Source organism: Pan paniscus, chromosome 16 (genome assembly GCF_029289425.2).
Source record: "Pan paniscus chromosome 16, NHGRI_mPanPan1-v2.0_pri, whole genome shotgun sequence".
NCBI classification, from domain to species: domain Eukaryota; kingdom Metazoa; phylum Chordata; class Mammalia; order Primates; family Hominidae; genus Pan; species Pan paniscus.
In genome coordinates, this window is record NC_073265.2 from 59,955,379 (window position 1) to 59,980,482 (window position 25,104).

Sequence of the window (25,104 nt, forward strand, 5' to 3'; positions counted from 1 at the left end):
CATGAGTGACCTGTCAATATATATCACTCAACAATTTTTTAAATAAGCAGCTGATATTGGAGTTCTTTTGTTATAGCAACTTAGTTTCCATCCTAGCTAATGCATCTAACTAATAAGTATAAAGATTTCAATTGGTCAAGTTGTACCAGTTTTCAAAGCAGGGATAATAAAATATATGGTTAACTTACAGGGGTCATTGTGAGGCTCAAATGATAATGGAAAAATGCTTTGCAAATACAGTAATACCCTTCTATATTAAAAAAAAGAAATGCATTGTGCGAGAAATTATCATACAAATAAAATACAAAAAGCAAAATTTTTAAAAATTAAGGTATAAAATTTTGAAGGAAATTTGAAGTGTAATATGTCTTCAGTGCAGACCACCTTAATCTACTGCATATATTCCATATACATGAAAAGAGAAAGTAGACTGTTTTTTTTCCTTTGGCCTTATAGTTAAATGTAGGAATATCAGACTTAGCAAGAGGTCAGGCTATCTTACATTCCAAAAATAACCTAAATATATAACTTTTTTCAAAGTACTTTAAGACACGTAAAGAATAATGCAAATAAATTTAGACACACAAGTATAATAAAATCTCTAAAAATCAGTATAAATCTCTTTTAAAATATAGCACATTACAGTGATATGAAATTCAGCACTGACATCTCTAAAGGAAAACAACTACCACCATTAATTAAGAAATTATTATGTGCCAGGCACTACTTATGATTTGATTATACTTATTAATACTACTTATTGCAGTAGTATTATTAACTTCATTTTGCAAATGAGAAAAAAGAGGTTCAGACATGTTAATTAGGTAAACATAGTTTAAGGAAAGTCTTCTTCCCATTTCTCCAATTCCCAAAGATATGAAACACACACACGCACACACATTCTCTCTCTGTTTCTCTCTCTCTCTCTCTCTCTCTCTCTCACACACACACACACAGCTTGGAGCTCCTTGTGAGCAGGATTATAGTTTATCTACCTTTGTACCTTTAGTATCTAGCAAGCTGACTGGCCTGTAAATACTGACTGAATGAATCTTTTTAAGCGGTATAATCTAATAAATCTCTAATTTGTGCAAACAGGTTTTTAATATTCTTTGTTTCTCCATGAATTATATAAATATCTATGTGTTAAAACCCTGAAATTAATTCAAATGACTAGACATTTTAACAAATATTTGTATCCAAGGGAAACCACTGCTCACCTGCATCGTGAAGTGCAGTTCTTCCCTGCAGGTCTGCATGCTCAGTGGGACAATTGTACTGTTAAAGTAAAGAAAACTTAGTAAAGTAGGAGAGTTTTATTTTAAAATTAGATATCCAGACTCAGATGAACAGCTGTTATTTAATCTTAAAATATTCCACTTATCAAAGAAGCTAAAGACTATCAGACAATCCATGAAATATTCTGACATGGAACAAATACAGTAACATTATATAACTAAATTAACAATATTTCACCAAACAGGAAACATATGGTACATTATAATGAATGGCATGAAATACAGGAAAATATGTATTGTTTGGGGTTTTTTTTTCACCAAGAATTAAAACTTGAGATACTGAATCAGAAAAGCAGGTGAGTTCTGCTATGAAACTTAGTGAATATGTTTATAAAAATGTATGACTGAAATATTTGATGGGAACTTTAGCCAACTAGTTAGAATTTTGTGGTTATCTGATTAAAAATGTAATAATATTATGTAGTATAAGTTATCTGTGTTTGAATAGAAATATACAGGTCCTATGTTGTATTACTTTATCTTCCACGATAGTCTAGACAACAGAAAATTCCAACCTTCAGCTATGTCAACAGGAAGGTCAAGCCTTTGTTATTTATTTTTAATACACTGAGTTATGCAACTCAATTCCCTCAGTTTTTGCTCTTTATTGTTCACATTCCTTCACAAATGATGGAAAAAATATGTAAGCTCATAGTCAAAGTTAGTTTACTATTCTCTTTGATCTAAAATTCCAAAAACACATTAAAAGTACATCTATGATTTGTTGTCGAAATAATAAAGCTAAAGTATTAACCACTTCCACTACCTGTAGAAGTTTTTGTAGGCACAATGCATGTCCATACTTAGCAGCCAGGTGAAGAGCATTTCTCCCTATAAATAATTTAAGATACATGTGAAGGATTATTTTCTTCATATGTAAATTGAGGATTTTTATAGAAATATGATTCTTTTTTCCCAAAACTAGTTGACAACATACTTAATCTGTAAGTATACTTTCAGTTTCCAAAGATGTTTCATCTAGCTTGATATTTTAGTAAGAGATGATATACGTACCAAAACAATGAAGGGAGAAAGAAAAACTAATTATAGAAATCTATAACAAGCAGGAACTTTGTTGTATTCACTACTACATCCCCAGCATGTAGAACAGTACCTAAAACACAGCAGATAATTAAATACTGGCACAGAGAAAAGGGAAAGGAGAGAAAGACAATGAGGAAAGAAGAGAGAGAAAGAAATACCAAGATTTCACATTACATATCCAAATAGGCAGTGTGGACGCTGAAAAATTGAGAAAGTTAAGAAGCGTAAGGCATAGAAAGGGTATTCCTTAACTGATTTTTCATGCTTTGGCTAAAATTCAAAGTTTATTATGTAATTCTATCTCTGAAAATCAGACAACTCATGCAAATATAATTTGTATAAAATGTGCGTTTTAAAGGAAATGCCAAAGGGGGTAGGGAGGAGAGGTTACCAGGTAATCTGAAAGGTTAATTCTGAATACCAGAAAAGAAACTTGTAGGAACTATCTACCTCCAAACCCTATTTTTCCTAATTATATTTCTTTATACAAACACCTCTTGGATGGTGAAAGATATAAGGATTTAACCAGGCTATTCCAACTTCTAACATTTAATGCTCTTAATTTCCCTCTAATCTCACAAACTTCTTTTCTTTTCAATTTATTCTTTTAGAGACAAGGTTTCACTCTGTCACGCAGGCTAGTGTGCAGCCTCATAGCTCAGTACAGCCTCGAATGCCTGGGCTCAAGCGATCCTCACAGCTCAGCTTCCAGAGTAACAGGGACGGACTATAGGCTCGTGCCACCATGTGGAGCTAATTTGTTTAATTTTGTGTAGAGACAGGGTCTCACTGTATTGCCCAAAGTGGTCTTGAACGCCTGGCCTCAAGCAATCCTGCTGCTTTGGTCTCCCAAAGTAATAGGATTACAAGCATGAGACATCACACCTGGCCACAAACTTCTTAAAATATAATTTGGGGGCCGGACACTGTGGCTCACATCTGTAATCCCAGCACTTTGAGAGGCCTAGGCAGGTGTATTGCTTGAGCCTGGGAGTTGAGACCAGCGTGGGCAACATAGTGAAATCCCATCTCTACAAAACATATAAAAATTAGTCAGGTGTGGTGGTGTATGCCTGTAGTCCCAGCTACTCAGAAGGCTGAGGGTAGAGGATCACTTAAGCACAGGAGGTCAAGGCTGCAGTAGCCATGATTATGCCACCACACTCTAGCCTAAGTGACAGAGCGAAATCCTGTCAGAAAAAAACAAAAACAAAAACACCATAATTTGATTTCACAAGTAGACCTTTTTGCTAGAAGAGTAATTTATGTTTTATTCATCTTGGAGGGATAAATAAATTGGCTTTCAACTCTCTGGTCACTTCCATGTAGCTGACTAACCAGGTTGCAGAACAAAACATAGTGAGTCCAGGTCTTTCAGGTTTTTCAATAAGTACAGATACAATACATTCAACCACACCCAAACATTCTCTAATTACAAGTTAATCAGATGTGATCATTTCAAATTTCAATTTGCTCCTGTTCATGGACAAGTGTCCCAGAAACATTTCACATTGTGAAAAGTGACTAAAATAACTGTCATTTACATGTAAAGTAAGAGATAGCATGGAGTGGAGATGGTAGGGTTAGGCACAGTGGCAACAGTACCTGGTGTTCAACAAAATGCTACAGAAACTTGGTCACATAAAAATGTCAGATCAGGGATAAGGAAATATCAAATCTAGCCACTTGAGATACGGCAGCAAAAAATCAAGGAAACACCAGATCTAAAGCATACCAACATAAATTACAACACAGGTGCATACCTGGTAAGACCTAAGTAACAAATATCTCAAAACTGCACTAATTTGAAACCTGGTCATTTTAAATACACTTTAATATTAAACAGCACTTAAGATAATACACATAAAGATGTGTATTCACATTGTTCAAATATCTACATCTGGATTATAACAGACATTATAGCAATTGAGAAAAGACCCTTGTATTCAATAAAGGACAACTCTAGGGACAAACATTATAAAACCTATCAAATGAAAATATAAATAGCAGCAAAAACAAAAGACAGAAGAGTTAAACACGGTATGTTGGGGTGCAATATATGAAATAATGTCTGCTGAGCTTGGGGAAGCATTTGAGCTTGATCTGCAAAGAAAGAAGGCAAGCAGAAGTCACTAGATTAGCCACTAGGCAAAATGTCCAGAGCAGAAAGAATACAGACAAAAACAAGAAAGATACCGGTTTGAATTGGAATCCACACAATAAATAAAGTCTTAAGAGCTCTGAAGAGGTAAGGTTAGTCCAAAATTTCTAAAAATAAATATTCTTCTACATCAATGGAAAGCATATATAAGCAATAAACACATTTCTTTGTTCACTCAAAGGTAGCAGATAAATTGAATTTGGTCTTCTTAGAATCTGATGTATTCTTAAGTAAAGATTTACCTCACTAATTCAATTGTGATCTGTCTCCCTCTCCCTCCCTTCCATTTCTAAACACAATGCTGGGTAAAAGTAATGTATTTATTTGCCCCTACATGGAATCACAGGATAAAAAACTGTAAAAACTAACAAACAAAAGCCTTTTAGTTCTGGGTCAACTCCTGTATTTAATAGAAAAACAAAGTATAACTGCAAACAACTAAGCTGTCAACAGTCCCAGAGAAGTGAGAATGTTTATCCTGATAGATAGAAAACTAGCACTCTCATGGAACAAAAGAGATAGTTATATTCAAATACTTAAAGGTCTACATTTGATGTACAAACTTCTTTGATGTACAAACCTTTGTTGTAAGATTTTAAAGGACAGACAAAGGTACAAATAAGTGTAAGCAGAAAACTGAGTGAGAAATATATTTCAATTCTCTATAAAAAATGATTTTTTAATAAATATAGCTAGGCACAGAATGGGTTCCTTATGAGGCATAATGGTTAAGAATACAGATTCTGACTGCGACTTAGCTACTGAAGGGCCTTGGGCCAAATTATTTAACAGCTCAGGGCCTCAGAACTTCTCTGGGTTCTGAGAGAATAAAATGAATGAGAATAAAATGAATGGGTAAAGTGCTTAGAAGAATAGCTATTAAATGTTATATACATGTCAGCTATTCTTGTTATTATTGTTGTCCTTGATGATAATGCTGTTAGGTGGCAGTTAGTTCTCCATCACAAGAAACATCCAACCAAATGCCAAATGGTCCCTAATGGTTCTTCAAAATCTGAGATTCTAGGATTCTGTAACACTACTAGGACCTGCACTAGAATTCAGGTCTCCAACTGCTCGTCAGTAAAGCAATCCTTTCTCCTAAATTCCCTATACTTGACCTCTCCCACAATACCTCAGAAGTAAACTCTTTCTCAACTATTTTAAAAACAGAAAATTGAGGACATCTCTCTTTATATCACATTTAGGTCTGAATAAAAATGTTAGCAGTGGACAATGTTTGTTTTCGCTTTATGTTTTATAATTAACTATGGAGGCAAACATACCTGCAGTGTCACTGGTTGTAATATCAACTCCATGTATAAGGATGGCATTCAAACACTCAAGATTCCCCTTTGAGGCCACAACATGGAAGCTAAACAAAAAAAATATATATTTGTTGTGCTAAGGAAACAACCAAAGGTCACCTTAAATGCTACATTAATGTCACCCTTTTTCAACACACACACACGCACACAAACACACACACATTTTAAAGGCTACATTAGAACACCTATATATTTAATTAAAATTAAAAAAAGAAACCTATCTCATTTACATAAGGGGCCAATACTTTCTAAAAAATACCTGCTTAGAACCAATGAAATATACTAATGTGCAAAAGCCTTAATAAGAGAAAATTTATACTATAATATCATTAACTCTAAAGTTTATAGCAAAAGCATTGCTGCTTGGATCTTAATAAATGCACTGAAAATTTTCTATCAGATTATTTTATTTAGTTTCAAATAGTTTCATTATTTTATTTAGTTTAGCAGAATGCTGAGGCCAAAGACAGATCCAAACACTTACCTCTTCTCTTTAGAATTATCAAACTAAACCTGCTTAGAAAAGCCTTCAAAACAACAAGCTAAACTACCCTTAAAATCACAAAAGAATCAGCACCTTCTTCCCAAACATTACCAACTACCAACTAATTCTTCCTTTTGTTCAAAGGCCTGGGCTTGTATGATTGGCTGAAGTTTCACATGAACAGGAATAACTGAGTAAGTTTCCTAATAAGGCAAGTTAAAGTTAAAAAACTAACTTTAAGCCATCAAGTATTCAAAATGCTAGTTAACAATATTTCATTATTTATTTAGTCATCTAATATTTTATTAATCAACAAACATTATAGAAATATTTTGTGTGCAATGAGAACTGACATTCTGTAAATCTATGAATTATGCTGAGTTTAACAAAAAGAACTGCCACTGACATTGAATATTACTCTACAAATCCAAACAGGTAAATACAATAGTTGCTGGCAAAGGATGTCGAACTCAAGTAGAAATAGAACTGAGGCCTTAAGTAAGTGCAATAACCATTCTAGAGATGCCAGGAAACAAAAAATGTGAAAGTGCTCAGCAGGTGCCAGGATACAGATACACTCTTGTAGCCCACTCTCAGCAGAGGTCTTCCCTGACCACACCATTAAAATTTTTTACATTTTCCCATTCACCAAAACCTTAGTACTCCTAGTTCCCCCAATCCCTGCCTTTATTATTCTATATAGGATTTAATATTTTATAATAGAATAAATTCATTACTTTATTCTTTATAGTCTATCAATCTCTTCCCACTCAACTATAAACTCAATGAAAGCAGGGATTTTTGTCTAGTTTTGCTTCCTATTACATCCCCCGAACCAATAACAGTGCCAGTCAAATGACAAACCCTCAAATATTTGAATATCTGCATGCTTGGAGACAAAATCTGAAGATAGCTTACAAATTCGTTTCCAGATATTACAAGACTCAGTCTTGCGACGCTATTAGTATTATGATGGATATAAATGCAAACTATAGACAAAGCACTACCAAGTAAAGCAGGTTTGTGTACAATCCGAATTAGAAAGCTGTTTCTGGTAAAAGGAATATAGTATTCTTAAGAGTCAGGTAAGTTCTCCTTCTACTAAATTAAATCGCTATAAGGCTGAGTATCTCTGCCTTATAATCTCTCTGCCACAATGAAACTGGGAATTATACTATGCAATGCACCATTAGAACCTTTTGAAGAATGCTAATTTCCTTTAGCAAAGGTAGTCTCCCAACAATCTTAGAGATATCATTGTTTTGTTGTTTGCTTGTTTTCATTTCTTAGCTCACAAAATGTGGAAGACCTCTTTCTTCAAAAGAGGTCAACATTATAATGATGATGTACAAAAGGGCAGAAATCACAACAAATCTACAATGCATTAGTAATGCTGATGTGCTATAAATAGATGTGCTTTGGAAAGAAGATACATCAATCATTAAAACATGCAAAGAATTGTATAGGAAATATGAAAAATTGCTTTATAAAAAATACTATTTTGCAATTTAAAAATCAACTCTATGTTTTCTTCCTTTAAAAACAAGACATGGACTTCTATAACAGGAGATATATGTAACCTGGACAAATGTTACTACTGAGGACAACTAGAAAAGCTGCAAAAAATATGAGACATATGCTTAAAGGTGTCAGCGAGCTAACAAAATAGTAAAAAGTTACTAGGCCAAGATGCAAGGTAGGAAGAAGGCCCAGAGAAGTGAGCTTAGTATTTCAGGCCACTTTTTCCCTGGGAACATTTGCTGATTCCAGAGAAACAGGAGACTGAACAGCACTTTGACAGCCTTGAGGAAATGGGGAGACACAAACTGGAGTCCACTGTTCTCCAAGTAGCAATGGAATCCTTGGTGAACCTTCCCCAACTTGGATTGGGCCCTGGAAGGGCTGTACCTTAGGAGAGAGGCGAACGGAAAGAAAACAGATCCTTGTGGTAACTATGGCTAGGCTTCAAATATTTCATTTTTGAAACCAAATTGAGCTCAAGAAGCACATGTTCTTTTGTCTTAAATTTAGAAATAAATTTCAAAATTAAAAACAATCATTTGAAACAAATTGTTTTTGTAATTGTAAATACAGAAAATAATTTGTAACATGTCCCACACTTGACTAAATACAACATGCTTTAATTAAGAATACAGTTTGTGTGTGAGTAAAAAAAGGGAAATACTTTATTCTATGAATCCTAGAAAGAATTCTACTCTTGGCTGGGCACAGTGGGTCACGCCTGTAATCCCAGTACTTTGGGAGGCTGAGGTGGGCAGATCACCAGAGGTTGGGAGTCCAAGACCAGCCTGACCAACATGAAGAAACCCCGTTTCTGCTAAAAATACAAAATTAGCCAGGGGTGGTGGTGCATTCCTGCAATCCCAGCTACTCAGGAGGCTGAGGCAGGAGAATCGCTTGAACCCGGGAGACAGAGGTTGCAGTGAGCCAAGATTGTGCCATTGCACAACCAGCCTGGGCAACAAGAGCGAAACTCTGTCTCAAAAAAATAAAAAAATAAAAAAAATTCTACTCTCTATGATGAAAACTTCAAGACTAACACTCCTCAAATAGTTCAAAAACTAAAGTTCACAGTTCATCAAATTACACCATTATAACTGACTATTTAATGTCACTCAAAATTGAACCTTATATCAAGAACTCCAAACAAAAACTCAAGCCACCAGTCACTCAAAACATTCAAAGTATGAATGGGCAGAACTGATTTCAGTGATATAGGTTTCACTGAAAAGTTCCATCCCAAAAAAGATTCACTTCATCTTTTAACATCTTAGCATTTGAGAAAAAAGAAACATGAAGAGCAATATCACTTTTGGATATTAAATTTTCACAATTTATGCTGTGAGCCCTATAAATAGCTTAAAATTCAGTAATGGGGCAAGATTCAAAATAACCAGTGTTTCCATAGCTATCAAACTGCTACTTGATAAAAGTGAAACATTATGAACTTGAAACCTTTCCAACTTTATTGCTCTTAAAAACTACTTAATTTATAGTCCTGCTGTTATCTTTACTATATTTAATATCTAAGCATTCCAAGGCAGTGACCCATATCACACATTAACTATTCACTTCCTAATATTCATTTCTATATTTAGTATCTGGTTTCCAGTTATAATATTCTGAATAAATTCATGCAAGTAAAGACTGAGAAGAATTTTAGGAAATGAGACTTTTCACCTCTAACTTTGAAAGGGTTCCCAGATAAGGTTTTAAATGCTATAAGTATAGAGGGTCATAACAGGGACTAGATCTACCCTTTAACCCAACTGCTCCCCACCTACAACAAGGAGGAAAATAATGAAGATTTGAGACGGGGAAGGGGAGAAGACAGACACATCGTTCATAAGCATATATACAAGCCAACAGTTCTCCTCAGTAACAAAAAAACAAAAGGGTGGGATTATTACCTGTATCTCCCTAAGCCACGGTAGTTATCCTGCCTCCTTTCTGCTCTAAGCATTCTCATTTAAGTGAATTACCCAAGTATAAAAATGGATTGGGGGTTGGGAGAAAAGACAGGGTAATTTACAGAACTCTTCGAAGACACAAAGCTTGGGTTCACATTCCAGCTCTGTGACTTTACCTGAAATGAGACCAAAGTATTTAACCTCTGTAAACTTTTTCCCACTTCTTTTATCAGGCTGCTTCAAAGAGCAAATATGATAAGGAATATAAAAAGGCTTATAATGAAAATGCACCAAATAACCACAGGCTGTGGTTTGCCACTGGGCCTAAACAATTCTAGACCACTGGATAGTATTCTAGTGTTCTCTCTCTAGACTGGAAATATTTTAAATTGAGAACAATTATTAGTTTGTTTGAAAGATTTTATAGTGCAGGTTTTGGCAGAATTTCTTAATAAGTAAGTTGATAACTACAATTCACAAGTTTCATTTGTATCCCAAGACTATCCAAATTCCCTTCAGACATGCTTTTATCATCAATAATACTTACACAGATCTGCCTTCCACATCTAGTTTGCCTGGATTGACCCCCTTTTTAGCAAGGATTGAGGACACTTTTTCTACATCCCCCCTTTCTGCTGCTTTCATCAATCGGTCATCATATTTATTCCAATCTGCTGCATGCTACAAAAAGGAAAAAAAAAGTAAATATGGCATACTACATTAGTTAAGATTTTCTAAAGAAAGAAAAAAGAGAGAAAGGAAAGCAGTACTGCATAATACATCACTTATTTTCCAGTTGCATTCCAAATTTCCTTCTCCCTTCTGTGCTAACTTCATTAGGAGAGCAGAGTTATAAAATCTTCCCAAAACACATGATATACAAGAAACATTTAAAATTATACTTTTGAGGGAAAGCATGTTTCTTTTGTTCTCTGTCCAGTTCTCTTTGCCTTTGAGGCAAAAAAGGAAATCAATAACTACTGAACACCTACCCTGTACCAGGCACTAAAGTCCCAATCAACCCTAGTAAACTAAAATTATCATCTCCATTTAGCAGATAAGAAAAGCCAAGGCCCCAGAGACAGTAAATGTCTTAAGTGTTCAAAAGCCCAACCATGACTTCTATAGTTCCAAAATCAGTGTGCTTTTCCCATACCCTTTCAGATTTCAAATCACACTTTTAGATTTGGCTCTGGTTACATAGCTCCTAGGACTCTTAGATGCAGTGGAATTCTACATACATTTTAAGAAACTACCCACCCCCCAACACAGACATTTATTTAAAAAGTACTGTTGGAAATATATTTATTGAGGCAAATTTTATATATATATATATATATATATACACACACACACACATTCTATAGAGAAAGCAATTCATTATGTTTATATATTAGAATAAAATAAAACTTTTACATAGAAAAAACTAAAAATGACAGACTCTAAAGTATTAACTGCTTAACATCTAAAAATATTAAGATTACAGGTTACTTTCATTTTCTCCCTTTTTACATTCCACATGTATTGTTTTTATAAAAAATAGGTTTTTTATTTTAATAAAAATTCTGTGTATGTGTATTTAGATTAAAGGTGGGGGTTTTAAGAAGGATGTCTCATATAACATACATTTTAATCGTATCAAGGTTACCTCTAACTTTAGAGAAAATACATTCAAGGTATTCTGAAGCCAATAACCTAGATCTTTTCTCAATAAGCATAAATGTCAGAAGATAGAACTAAAATACATGTTACTTAAACAGGTGAGATTTTAGCCTTTTAAAATATTATACCAATTTACTAGTAAATTCTGTGCTAAATCCAGTATTATTTCTAGAACAAAAAAAAATCTGGATATTTTTCACTTAACTTACAAAATGAATCCTATGGCCACAAATACCCTAACAAATCTGAGAAAAAAACTGAATCACCTGTATATCCTCTAAATGTTTGATCAATATAATTTTATATCTACTATTCCCTATAAACCAAAAAAGAAAAGTTAAAAAAAAAACACCATCACTAACTTTCTTGTTAAACAAGTAATGTAAAATTAAATACTTGATGTAGAAAATGAATATGAAAACTGAATATGAAAAAAAGACAAATACATTAAAATTTTAACTCACTTCTGAAATTTAATATTTTAATGGAACCTGGTTCAAGTACCTACACAGATTTCAGAATTGTCTCTAAATTACTTAAATTTGGTGATGAACCTACTTCCTCCTAACTTCAAAAGTTTAAACTGCCAACTATGAGTACAGAATAACCCTACCTATGGGCTCCAAGTCTAAGCTACATTTTACGCGTCACCTTTCTTAAGCTTTAAAACAAAAACAAAACAGTTTACTGACTCTAATTTGGGGAGTGGTCGTGGACATAAGCTTACAAGACATTGTGTTTTCAAATGCCTAAAGGATTAAATCATGTTTAACACACAAATGCTTGTTCTAGATTTGATTAGTCTATCCTTACAATTAAAACAATCTCCAGTTTATTTCCAAGTAAACTTGCTGGTGGAAAAAAGAGCCATTTAAATCACCACAAAGTTGTAAAAATCAAAAAATAAGGCTTTCTTTAAAGATAATTAAATGTGATTAAAGTCTCACATTATCATATGATTTTCAGTTCTACACCAAGCACCATTTTCAGCTCTGATTCACTGTCAGTTAACAGTAACACTGTACAATTATTAAGATTTTATCATGTGCTTTTTAAACCCAGAGAAAGAAAGAACTTTTGTTTACTATTACTAACCCCAATCTGCTAATCAACTTAATCAAGAAGAAAATAATAAAGCAAACCAAATTAATAAAACAGTAGTGCATTTTAAAAGAACACAGTTCAGAAAGTCTAACCAAGAATCTTTTGTTACACTAGACTACTGGGATACCTACTCTGTTCTTAGGAGTACAAGAAAACCAACAGTTCATCATAGACAGGATTTAGTTTCTTGTTGCTAATGGCAAACTACTTTGCATTAAGTTACAAATCTCTGTAAGCTCACAAAGCAAACTCTCAGACAAACTCCTGACAAGTGACTCAGTCCCTCACATGCTGTGCTACACTTAGCTTGGATCTCTAACGATATTTTCTTCGTCTTCAGGATCCTTCTCCGCCTTCATAACGCTCGAATATTATCTTCCTTGCAATGCAGAACTTGATTAAGAGCAGCCCCAAGTCAGGTACAGTAACTCTATCTATTTCTTATTCTTTAGAAGCTAGCTATCTTTCAAAGTTGTCCCTTTGAGGGACCCCACTGGAAAACTTGAACAGCACTCTGCATCCTGCTGCCTCAACACTGCAACACAGACGCTGCAGTGCATGATAAAACTGTCCACATCCGAATTGTCCGGTAAACAGCGTGGAGCCTGTCTCCCATTGGTTGAGTTCTATTTTAGATTCCATAGGACTTGACAGCTGAATGATAGAAAGGAGCAGCTAAGAATATATTGTAAATGCATGCTTTTCCTCTGAGTAATAAATTTCAGGTCTACTGGGGAAAATGACTCAAACATATTGTAAAACATGCTTATTATATAAAAACAAATTGTGTGACATAATGACAACATTTTAAGAGACAAATTTGGTTATTCCACAGAACAATATTTAAAACCAGTTTCAGTCTTAGGATCATCTAACATGAAGTTATAATAGCCCTGACAAACAGAATATAAAATTCTATTTTAAGCAAACGTGTCACATTTTAATTTAAGGAAACGCACACACAGTAACACTTTCAAATTTTCTCCATTTTATTTTGTACCCCTATCAGTCTCTCTGCATACAACCAGGTTTCAGCTTACAACTGCTGCCAGTCTGTCTCCTAGCATGTTAAATGAGAAGAGCCAGAGGCACTGCCAAAACATTAAATAGAATACATCGTGATGAATACTTTTCAACAAATTTTAAATTTAACTCTGTACTTTTAGTTTCCAAGTTTAGCACCCTGCCTAATATAACAAGTAAATATTTTATCAGTGAAAAGTCAAATTACCTGGATTCACTGGATTAAAAAAAAAAACTGGTTAAACACTAAAGGAGGCAAATACACATTAAACAACGAGCTAGACTATTAAAAAAATCTCCATTTGGGGACAAAGCAGATAACTTCTCTGCATTCTCTACAATAGCATACTTGTATCAACATTTCTTACATTACCAAGGCCGGTGCAAATTCAGGGCGGTTTTTTTGTGGTGGTGGTTGTTGTTGTTTTTTAACCATGTTCTCATTACCACAATAGCATGAGAATAATTTACACTTCCTCTAAAAAGACACATTTGTGAAAATTGTTTCATGGGAATGCAAAACATTCCAACACAAGTGTTTACAGGAAGGAAGTAGCTGCTATATTATAGATCATGCTGCCAGTTAAAAATTCTGCTATGTACCTCCACAAGAAATCTGTTTCCTACTAAATTTACAACATTAGGCCCATATTCTAATTATAAAATATATAAGGGTCATATATCATATCTCATTTTTGAAACAATGATTATTTTTTCCCCCAAACCACGAGATATCACAATGGATTCATTTGGCTAAACCCAGAGACTCCGCCCAGTCTATGTCACCATTCTTTGAGGAAATCTGTGTTAGAACTCAGACCTTGTCCTTTGGGTAACAAAGCAAGCACATTCTTTCTAGAAATAGGACAGCAAAGGCGAAGGAAGAGGGAAAACAGTAACAAATAACTAAAGCCATATAAGGAGCGGCCCATGCTCAGGAGATAGGATTGTGAGTCCTAGTATTATGGATGTCCTGAGCTGCCTGCCACCTCCCCAGCCTCTGTGGCTTAATCTTCTGTGCCTGCTTTCACACCTTCCTTCATAGCTATTTCCCAAGAGCCCTACGCAAATTCCCACCTTTGCTGTCCCCTGTACCTATAAGGTTCTTCCCTCCCCTACTTTCAGCTTCTTCTCCAATGTCACTTCCTCAGAGAGGGCTTCTCAGACCTCTGCATCTAAACGGCCCCGTGTCCCACTCTACCCCACCACTCTTTATCCTTGCACCGTTTTACTTTTCTGCAGGGAGCTCATCAGTATCTGCCATTACATCAGATGTTTATCTGTTTATTAGCTTACTGCCTGTCTCCTCAGCTCCCCTCTAATTTGACTATATCTAAGGTTTCTTCTGTGTCTGGTTTGAAACTATAAAACTAATTTTTCAATAAGTAACTTGGTAGTCAGTCACTAGATTCTCACCCATCTTAAGAACCAGAATCCACATCTGCTTCATGAATCCTCTTTCCTCTTGGACTAAATTGTTAAATAGGCTAGATCTGTAACACATATTTACCAGCAACATTGTTCCCCAGTAAACTATCCACATTCAGATAACAAGTATCTATTGACCTGAGATGAGGGCAGTTAGCCCATGAGTGGTTCAGCTGATTGCAACTGAGCAAACAGATCCTACTGCTCATGGTCGATAAAAGATCCTTCTTCACACATACTCCTGCATATCCCACACCGCAAGTCTTTCTTTACCAGCCTACAAATCCACTGGACTCCTCAAAAAGCACTTTAGTTAAAACACATGTTCTTCAGAATTTTGCCTGACTCAAAAGTCTACCTGCTGTATGTATACTAGTGGGATAATTTATTTATACTTTCTAGGCACCAGTGCTCTCAACTACAAAGCAAGGATAACAATAGAGAACCTATATGTGTAAAATCAAATAGCTAATAGATATGAATGATCTCAGCACCATGCATGGTAGATGTTTATGCCCAAAAATGGTAGGCACTGGCGAGAGTCACAGGTGCTCCTGCTCCTGGGTCAGAGTTACTCTTAAAAGAAAAACTTCAGCTGAATTAAATTTAAAGTTGTTTAATTGAGCAATGAACCATTCAGAAATCAGGCAGCCCACAAAATCACAGCAGATTCAGAGAGACCCCAGGGATGCCTTGTGGTCAGAACAAATTTATAGATTAAAAAGGGAAGTGATGTGTAGAAATCAGAAGGGAGGTACAGAAATAGCTGGATTGGTTACAGGATGGCGTTTGTCGTATTTAAATACAGTTTGAACACTCAGCAGTGTATGAGTGGTTGAAGTATGTGACTGCTGGGATTGGCCAAGACTCAGCTATTGTTACGGGCGCATACTCCTAAATTAGGTTTTCAATCTTGCCTACCTATTAAGTTAGGTTATGGTTCATCCACAAGGACTCAAATATAGAAGTACAGAGTCCTTCTCAAGGCATATTTAGTTTGCTTTAATATCACTAATCAGAAAAACACTCTTTAAAAAATTAACAAAGAAGTGGCCGGGTGCGGTGGCTCACGTCTGTAATCCCAGAACTTTGAGAGGCCAAGGCAGGCGGATCACCTGAGGTCAGGAGCTCGAGACCAGCCTGACCAATGGGGTTTAGTAGAGAAACCCTGTCTCTATTAAAAATACAAAATTAGCCAGGCATGGTGATGCATGCCTGTAATCCCAGCTACTCCAGAGGATGAGGAAGGAAAATCGCTTGAACCCGGCAGGCGGAGGTTGCAGTGAGCCAAGATCGCAGCATTGCACCCCAACTTGGGCAACAAGAGCGAAACTCCATCTCAAAAAACTAAAATAAAATAAAAAAATAAAAATCCAACCAAACCTCTAGAAGTAACAATTTACAAGAAATACAGGGGACAGAGAAATATAATAAACTATATCACAAAGATTGCATCACAGGATGCAAACAGAAAGATCTACCATCGAGTAAACCATGGTTTCTTAAGCAAAATACGGCAAGATTAAAAAGACAGAATTTAACCTATAAATTAAAAGTGACTTCAGAAACCTATCAAGCAATCATAAGTCACAGAACTTAAGTACCCTGATTAAACAAACTATATTTATAAAAATAAAACAATTGAGAAAATATGACTACTGACTGGATATTGGATGGCATTAAAGAATTATAGTAAACTGAGATTTCTGATGTGATAATCTTATAATTATTTCTGAAAATCCCCATGTTTTAAAAATACATACTGAAATATTTTTAGATCAAATGAATCAAGTGATAAGATGCCTGGTATTTGCTTCAAAAATCATCAAAACAATCAGAGGGCAAACCTAATCTAATAGCACATTTAAAAGATTATACACCATGATCAACTGTATAATCTTTATTCCTGGAATGCAAGGACGTTTCAATATATGAAATTCATTGTAATATACCACCTTAATAGAATAAAGGACAAAAATCACAATGATCATATAAGTTGATATAGAAAAAGCATTTGACAAGACTCAACATCCTTTCATGGTAAAAATACCCAAAAAACTGTGACTAGAAGGAAACTGCCTCAACACAATAAAGACCATATATGAAAAGCCCACTGCTAACATTATACTCAACTATGGAAAACTGAAAGCTTTTCCTCTAAGATCAGGCAGAAGACAAAGATGCTGCTCTGGCCATTTCTATTTAGCATAGAACTGGAAGGCCTACTCAGAGAAATTAGGCAGGAAAAAGAAATAAAAGACATCCAAACCAGAAAGGAAGAAGTTGAAATCATCTCTGTTCTCAAATGCAATGATCTTATTTGTTAAAAAAAAAAAAAAAAACTCTAAAGATTACAGATACAAACATACTCATACACACAAACAAAACAAAAACCTGTTAGAATAAATTCAGCAAAGGTGTGGGAGAGAGTACACAAAAATCTGTTGCATTTCTATATAACAACAATGAACAATCCAAGACAAAATTAAACAATTCCATTTACAATACCTTCAAAAATAATAAAATACTTAGGAATAAGCCTAGTCAATTAGGTGAAAAATTTGTACACTAAAAATGACAAAACATTTTTGAAATTAAAGAAGTGACAAATCTAAAGACATCCCAGGTTCACAAATTTGGAAAACTGAATACCGTTAAGATGTCAATAACACCCAAGGCAATCCAGAGATCAGTGCAATCCCTATCAAAATCCCAATGGCATTTTTGCAGAAATAGAAAAGTAAATCCTAACATTCATATGGAATCTCAAGGGACTTCAAATAGGCAGTCTTGAAAAGGAAGAAGAAAGTTGAAGACCTCACACTTCCTGATTTCAAAGCATATTATGAAGCTATAGTAATCAAAACGTGTCATAATGGCATAAAGACAGACATATAGACCAGTGGAATAAAGTAAACAGCCCACAGATAAACCCTCATGTACTAGTCAAATGATCTTCAACAAGGTGCCAAGAGCACTCAATAGAGAAAGAACAATCTCCTCAACAGTGTTGGGAAAACTGGATAGCCACATGCAAAAGAACAAAGTTGGACCTTTATCTTACATCAGATGCAAAAAATGACTCAAAATTGATTGAAGACCTAAACATAAGACCCCAAACTATAAAACTCCTAGAAGAAAACACAGGAGAAAACTTCGTAAATTGGATTTGGCAATGATTTCCTGGATGTGACACCAAAAGCTCAGCTACAAAAGCAAAAATAGATCAATGAAACTATATCAAACTTCTGTGCAGCAAAAGAAACAATCAACAGAATAAAAAGGCAACCTACAGAATGCGCAGAAATATTTGCAAATCATATATCTAATAAGGGGCTAATACATAAATTACATTTTTAAATTACTATGACTCAACAACAACAAAGATTTAAAAATGGGCAAAGGACTTGAATAGAAATTTCTACAAAGATAATACACAAATAGCCAACAGGCATAAAAAGATATGTTCAATGTCACTAATCATTAAAAAAAAAGCAAATCAAAACCACAGTGAGATATAACCTCACACTCATTACGAATGCTAACATCCCAAAATAAGGAATAAGAAAAGAACAAGTGTTAGCAAGAATGTGTAGAAATTAGAACCCTTGTGCACTGTGGGGATTGTAAAATAGTGCAACTACGATGGAACACATATGGTGATTCCTCGAAAAATTATAAATAGAACTACCATATGATCCAGCCATCCTACTTCTGGGTATATATCCAAATGAGTTGAAAGCAGGGTCTCCTAGAGATATCTGCATATCCATATTCATAGTAGCATTATTTATAATAGCCAAGAAGTGGAAATAATCCAAATGTCCATTGATGGCTGAATGGATAAACAAAATGTGGCATATGCATACAATGGAATACTATTTAGCCTTAAAAAGGAAGGAAATCCTGTCACATGCTACAACATAGATGAATCTTGAAGACATTATGCTAAATGAAATTAGCCAGTCAAAAAAAGACAAATACTGTATGATTTACTTACATGAGGTACCTAAAGTAGGCAAATTTACAGAGACAGAAAACAATGGTGGATATCAGGGCTGTGGCAGGAGCAGAGGTGGGGAGCTATTGTTTAATGGGTATAGAGTTTCAATTTTGCAAGATAAAGTTTTAAAGATCAGTTGCATAACAATGTGAACATACTTAACACATGAATTTAAAATGGTTGACAGTAAATTTTTATGTTTTCAGTATAATTAAAAATAATAATAAAAACATAAGTGCAATCTCTCACAATACCATCTTTTTTTTTTTTTTTTTTTTTGAGACGGAGTTTGTTCTGTCACCCAGGCTGGACTGCAATGGCACAGTATCAGCTCACTGCAGCCTGCAACCTCCACCACCCAGGTTCAAGCTATTCTCCTGGTTCAGCCTCCCGAGTAGCTGGGATTACAGGTGCACACCACCCACACCCGGCTAATTTTTTTGTATTTTTAGTAGAGACAGGATTTTGCCATGTTGGCCAGGCTAGTCTTGAACTGCTGACCTCAAGTGATCTGCCCACGTCGGCCTCCCAAAGTGCTAGGATTACAGGTGTGAGCCACTGTGCCCGGCCAGCCTATTGCATGATTAATACTAACAAATATTAATTTTTTAAAATCAATCAGGGGTTTGTGAGTATAGATAAAACAAGATTGGCCACAGGTTAATAACTGTTAAAGCTGAGTTACAGGTTCATGAGAGTTCATTATAGTAAACTATTCTCTCAAGTTCTGTAATTTCATTCACCGTTAATAAAATGGCTGATGTATACATATTTAAACTGCAAAACATCGTTATCACCAATGCCTTTCACTGAGTCATCAATGTGGCAGGAAAAGCAGCACGTCCTTTCCACTCTAATCCTTTAACAAAAGATATCTCTCTGCTTCAAAAGAAAGTATTAACATATCAACATATCTTGGTGAGTCCACAGTCATATACTTACAAGGCAAGCCCCATAATATCAAATGAAAGCCTTCTAAAAAGAAGCAGTAAATTTTTTGAGGGGTATTAATGTTTACCATATATTATAACAAGTAAATTTCTACAGTCAGTTATTATGTTGGTTTGAAAAAGAGACATTCATCCCATTCAGAAAGCAGCAAGCCAAAGTATCTATGGTAAAAGACAAAATATAGTTGTTTCTAGAGAACAAACATTTTAACACAAATCAGTTATTTCACTTGGTAGATCTAACTGGATAACGTTAAACTCTAAATCAACATAAAAGAAATCACAAGTTTTGACATTGACTCTCATATTAATATCAATTAGAAATTTGTAACTATTCCAGATATATAAAATTTGAATTTGCAAAGTAATGTATGTTTAGTGTAGAAAGCCTAGAATACATTTAAGTGTATAAATGAAAACAGAGATACCCCATAATTCCACCAGGCAGAAATAACCATTATTAAAAACTTTACGTCTAGACTCTTTTCTGTTAAAAAGTCTAAACAAGATTTATTTAAGCCTATGAGTCCAATACTGAATATTAATTTATTCAATATTTAAGACAGAAAGTCTCCTAAGAAATTTGTAGATGCAAATAAGTAAGTAGACTTTAACATATATGCAAATCCATATGAAATACCTTATACTGTTTAATGGCTAGTCAACAAATCATAGCTAAAATGATTAGGTAACTAGTTTTAGCCTAAAGGTAATTTATATAGGATGATAGCAAAACTTTGATAAAAAAACTGCTTAAAGCCAAGAGGAGTCATCCCGAACAAAAGTATCTAATTCACTGATCTTAATAATTTTGGTGTCATGGATCCCTTTAAAAATCTAATGAGGCAGGGTGTGGTGGCTCTCGCCTATAACCCCAGCACTTTGGGATCACTTGAGCCCAAGAGTTGAGACCAGCCTGGGCAACATGACGAAACTCTCTCTCTACAAAAAACACAAAAAAATTAGGTATGGTGGCACACACCTCTAGTCCCAACTATTTGGGAGGCTGAGGTGGGAGAATCACCTAGTCCTGGGAAGTCGGGGCTGCAGTGAGCCAAGTTTGTGCCACTATATTCCAGCCTGTCTGTTACAGCAAGACCCTGTCTCCAAAAAATAAATAAAAATAAGTAAATAATAAATCTGAGGAAAGCAATGGACCCTCTTTTTATTTATAATTGCATATAAGCACTCTGTGAGATAGGAAAAACCAAACTTTTCCCAACTCTCACACTCACCACAAAATACTTCCGTGACCAAATGCAGAGAGGTTTTCCCCACTTACAGAGCAATTCTCCAGCACACAACATCTGGGTCTCCTACAATTTAACTCATTTTTGACACTAGCTACCTGGAGATAGTGTCAGATCGCACAGACCTACAGACTCAGTCCCATAAGACTGTCACTCCCACCCTTCAGATGCCAATTGCAAGCCCCAGCTTGTGACCTGTGCTTCTGACCAACTGCCTGTAAATCAGGGTTCCCATGACCCATGATTAAGTTGCTAGAGCAGCTCACAGGACTCAGGGAAACACTTTACCTATGCTTACTCATTTATTGTAAAGGATGTTACCAAGCTTGCAGATCGAAGCGATGCAAAAGGCAAAGAATGTGGGAAGGCGTGAAGGGCTTTCTTGACCTCTCCTGGTTCACCATCCTCCAGGTGCCTCCACATGTTCAGCAACCAGGAAGCTCTCTGAACCCTGTCCTTTTGGGGCTTTCACGGAGGCTACATTGCATAGGCATGACTTTTTACATCACTGGCCATTGGTGATCAACTCAACCATCAGCCCCTTTCCCCGCCCCTGAGGCTGGAGTGGGCTGAAAGTTCCAACCCTCTAATCATGGCTTGGTCTTTCTGGAAGACCAGTCCCCATCCTGAAACTATCTAGGGGCTCCCAGTCATCTCATTAGCATACAAAAGGCACTCTTATCTCTCTGGAGATTCCAAGGGTTTTAGCAGTTGTTTGCCAGAAACCAGAAACAGGGATCAAATATATCTTTCTTGTTACATCATAATATCAAAAGCACATATTCAGAAAAATTTATATTTATTTTCAAAGGGTTCATTGACCTCCTTTGCACAATATAGAATCCATAAACCCCCAAAATAAAGTTTTAAACCCTAATATAAGGAGAGGCAGCAAAAAAATGTGTATTTTACATAATGTTTATAAAATAAGTACCAAAGAACTGCCAGAAGCCTGGATAATTCATTTGTTCAATAAAAATTAGGCCGGGCACGGTGGCTCACACCTGTAATCCTACCACTTTGGGAGGCCAAGGCGGGCAGATCACTTGAGGTCAGGAGGACAAGACCAGCCTGACCAACATGGCAAAACCGTCTCTACTAAAAAAAAAAAAAAAAAATTACAACAACAAAATAATTACTAAACACCTATGCGCAAAGGGATATAAATATTTCACTCAACATTCAAATATGTATGATCAGTTGATAGTGCCAAGCCCCATTTACAGTGCTAGATATACCAGGGGAAGAAAATAGACATGATACCTGGCCTCAAGCAGGTGACAGGAATTAAACCCAGTTACTTTCTTCAACTGATCTCAAAGTATAATAAGGCAGACAAGACAGATACATATATAAACATGCACAAAACAATTACAGTATACTATAACACCACCACAATAATTATGTGTGAAATACTGAAATAGTTCAAAAGAGGGAAAGTCAGAAAAGTTCTATAGAGATGACTAACCTATCTATTAAAAGGTAAGCAGAAAATCACCAGGTTTGAAATATCATCACAAATTTAGGAAACGACAAACACAACGTATGGCCTTTTATGGTCTACAAAGCACTTTATATTCATGATATATGTATCAATTAAAAGCTACATGCAAATGACTCAGAAACACATCTGCAACCCAGGTTCCTCTAAGCTCCAGGCATATATATATATATATATATATATATCTCCATATACCTTCTTCATGATTCTTCTTGAGTGTTTTAAAAGCACCTACATGTCCCAAACCAAAAACATGCTCTTCCTCCTGAATTCTGATCCTACTCCAAGTTTCATTAACACAGCAAAGACACCAGAATCCATCTGGTTGTGTGTAGACAGAAACCTAGATATTAATCTTGACACCTTCCTTTCCTTGGTCCCCATCACCAAATCCTGCTGATTTTACCTCCCCATCTTACTGAAATCCATCTGCTCATCTCCATGTCCATCAAAGTTACCCTATTCCAAGTTAGTACCATCCCTCACCAGGATGGCTGCATTTATCTCCTAAATGGTTTGTTCTCGTTCATTCTAGCCCCTTTCCTTGTGTTCTCCACACTGCGGTCAGTAATTTTTCTAAAGAGGAAACCTAATCATACCACCACCACCACTTCCCTATATCCTGTCCCACCTCAGTTAAAATCCTTTCAGTAGCTTTCTATTGCTTGTAGGATAAATACAAAGCTCTTTAATGGAGCCCAAAAATCCCTGCACAGTGCTGCCCTCACTTGCCTCCTTATATCATACGGAAAGTTAACCCTGTTTCTCATTTTATACATGCAGAAATGGAGTCACTAGGAGATTAGGGGATTTGGTCTGCTATAAGGCAACTGTAATTAGTTGCAGAATGATTAAAGAATCCTGTTGTTTTGACTTCTTGTCCAGTGCTCTTTGTACTAGTTAAGCTATTTCCATTTCTCTAATCATCTGGAAAAAAATCTTCAATGTAAAAGTATCTTTTTAAAATTTCCACATAATAAACTTAGATATCCTTTATAGCAAAAAGGATGAAAACTTCCATATTTGCATATGCAAACTTTTATGAAGCATCTACTACTGTCAGGCATGGAAGACAGCCCAAGTCTCTCTTCCCATGGAACTTGATGTTCTAATGAAGGAAGATAAGTAAGCAACCAAGGAAAACAAACTATCACGTAAGAATAGGGAAGGAGAGCCGGGCGCAGTGGCTCACGCCTGTAATCCCAGCACTTTGGGAGGCCGAGGCGGGCGGATCATGAGGTCAGGAGATCGAGACCATCCTGGCTAACACAGTGAAACCCCGTCTCTACTAAAAGTACAAAAAATTAGCCGCGCGCGGTGGCTGGCGCCTGTAGTCCCAGCTACTCGGGAGGCTGAGGCAGAACGGCGTGAACCCAGGAGGCAGAGCCTGCAGTGAGCCGAGATCGCGCCACTGCACTCCAGCCTGGGCGACAGAGCGAGAAAGAATAGGGAAGGAGATGTGATGAAAATGCTGAGAGTTGACTGTTAGGTTGGGTAACTGAAAAAGGCTGTTGTAAGAATGTGATCTTGACGGTGATAGCCGAGTGACAAGGAATTTACATCCCAGACAGTGGGAACAACTAGTGAAAGGAGCTTGGATGCCTGAAAGAAGGCCAATGTAGCTGATGCATAATGAGTAAGACAATCCCAGGATGAGATAAGAAGGCAGACACCACCAGATCTATAATATGGGATTCCTCAGTTTTATCATAAACATTTTTCAAAAGGGACTTCTTGAAGGATTAAGGCAACTGTAGTTTCATGAAGTTCTTTTGGTCACTTTGGAATCAAGTCTACAAAAATAACTCATCCTGACATACTATTTTTTTTCACTTCCAAGAATTTATATTGAGCAATATTACCAGCTGAATCTTAACTTGCTTTGAAATGTTTATAAGATGAATCAATTACCTTAATATAATAGATATCTTATATACCTCACCCACTTCAAACCTAGAAATCTAAATAAACTTTACAATGAACCATGCTAAAAAAACTACCATAAAAATAGCACTCCCCAAAACAGAGTTTCATAAAGTCACCATCCTCCAGATAAGGCTCCAAGAAAAGAAAGTCTTCTCCAATGGGAAAAATATATATCCTAAATAAAACTAAACATCACTGATGTTTAGGCAAATTCCCCCAAAACACCTAATTAAAAAAGTACACAGGCTTCTATAGTACCCTATAATTACCAACATTCTCTGTTACACAAGCTCTATCACAATTCAAAACAGCAGACAGCAAAGCTTACGAAGCATAAACATTCCTTGAAGATTAGGCTGCACAATTAAGAACTGTTCTACAGTTCACTGGATTGATGATGGCTAGAAATATTTCCCCCATTCCATTTAGTCCAAAGGTTATTTATTACTCCCACTTACATAACAGCAAATTAGAGCTTATGTAATAGAAAAGGAAAAGAATGTTAAAATAT

The 25,104-nt window shown here is 35.7% G+C and overlaps 1 protein-coding gene across 6 annotated transcripts in view; it reads right to left on the minus strand.

Moving 5' to 3' along the window:
* The window catches only part of UACA (uveal autoantigen with coiled-coil domains and ankyrin repeats), a 102,057-nt gene that overhangs the window by 32,246 nt on the left and 44,707 nt on the right, over positions 1-25,104 (minus strand). For 3 of the 6 annotated variants that reach the window (XM_034939045.3, XM_003818536.8, XM_063596761.1), the window contains 4 exons: positions 10,294-10,427; positions 5,790-5,878; positions 2,065-2,129; positions 1,221-1,278 (listed from right to left, as the gene is read on the minus strand). In XM_034939045.3, coding sequence (XP_034794936.2) covers positions 1,221-1,278; positions 2,065-2,129; positions 5,790-5,878; positions 10,294-10,427 — 346 coding nt within the window. Of the gene's footprint in view, positions 1-1,220; positions 1,279-2,064; positions 2,130-5,789; positions 5,879-10,293; positions 10,428-12,643; positions 22,688-25,104 lie in introns of those variants that run through there. The other 3 variants (XM_034939046.3, XM_063596762.1, XM_034939049.3) reach the window with 3 other exon arrangements.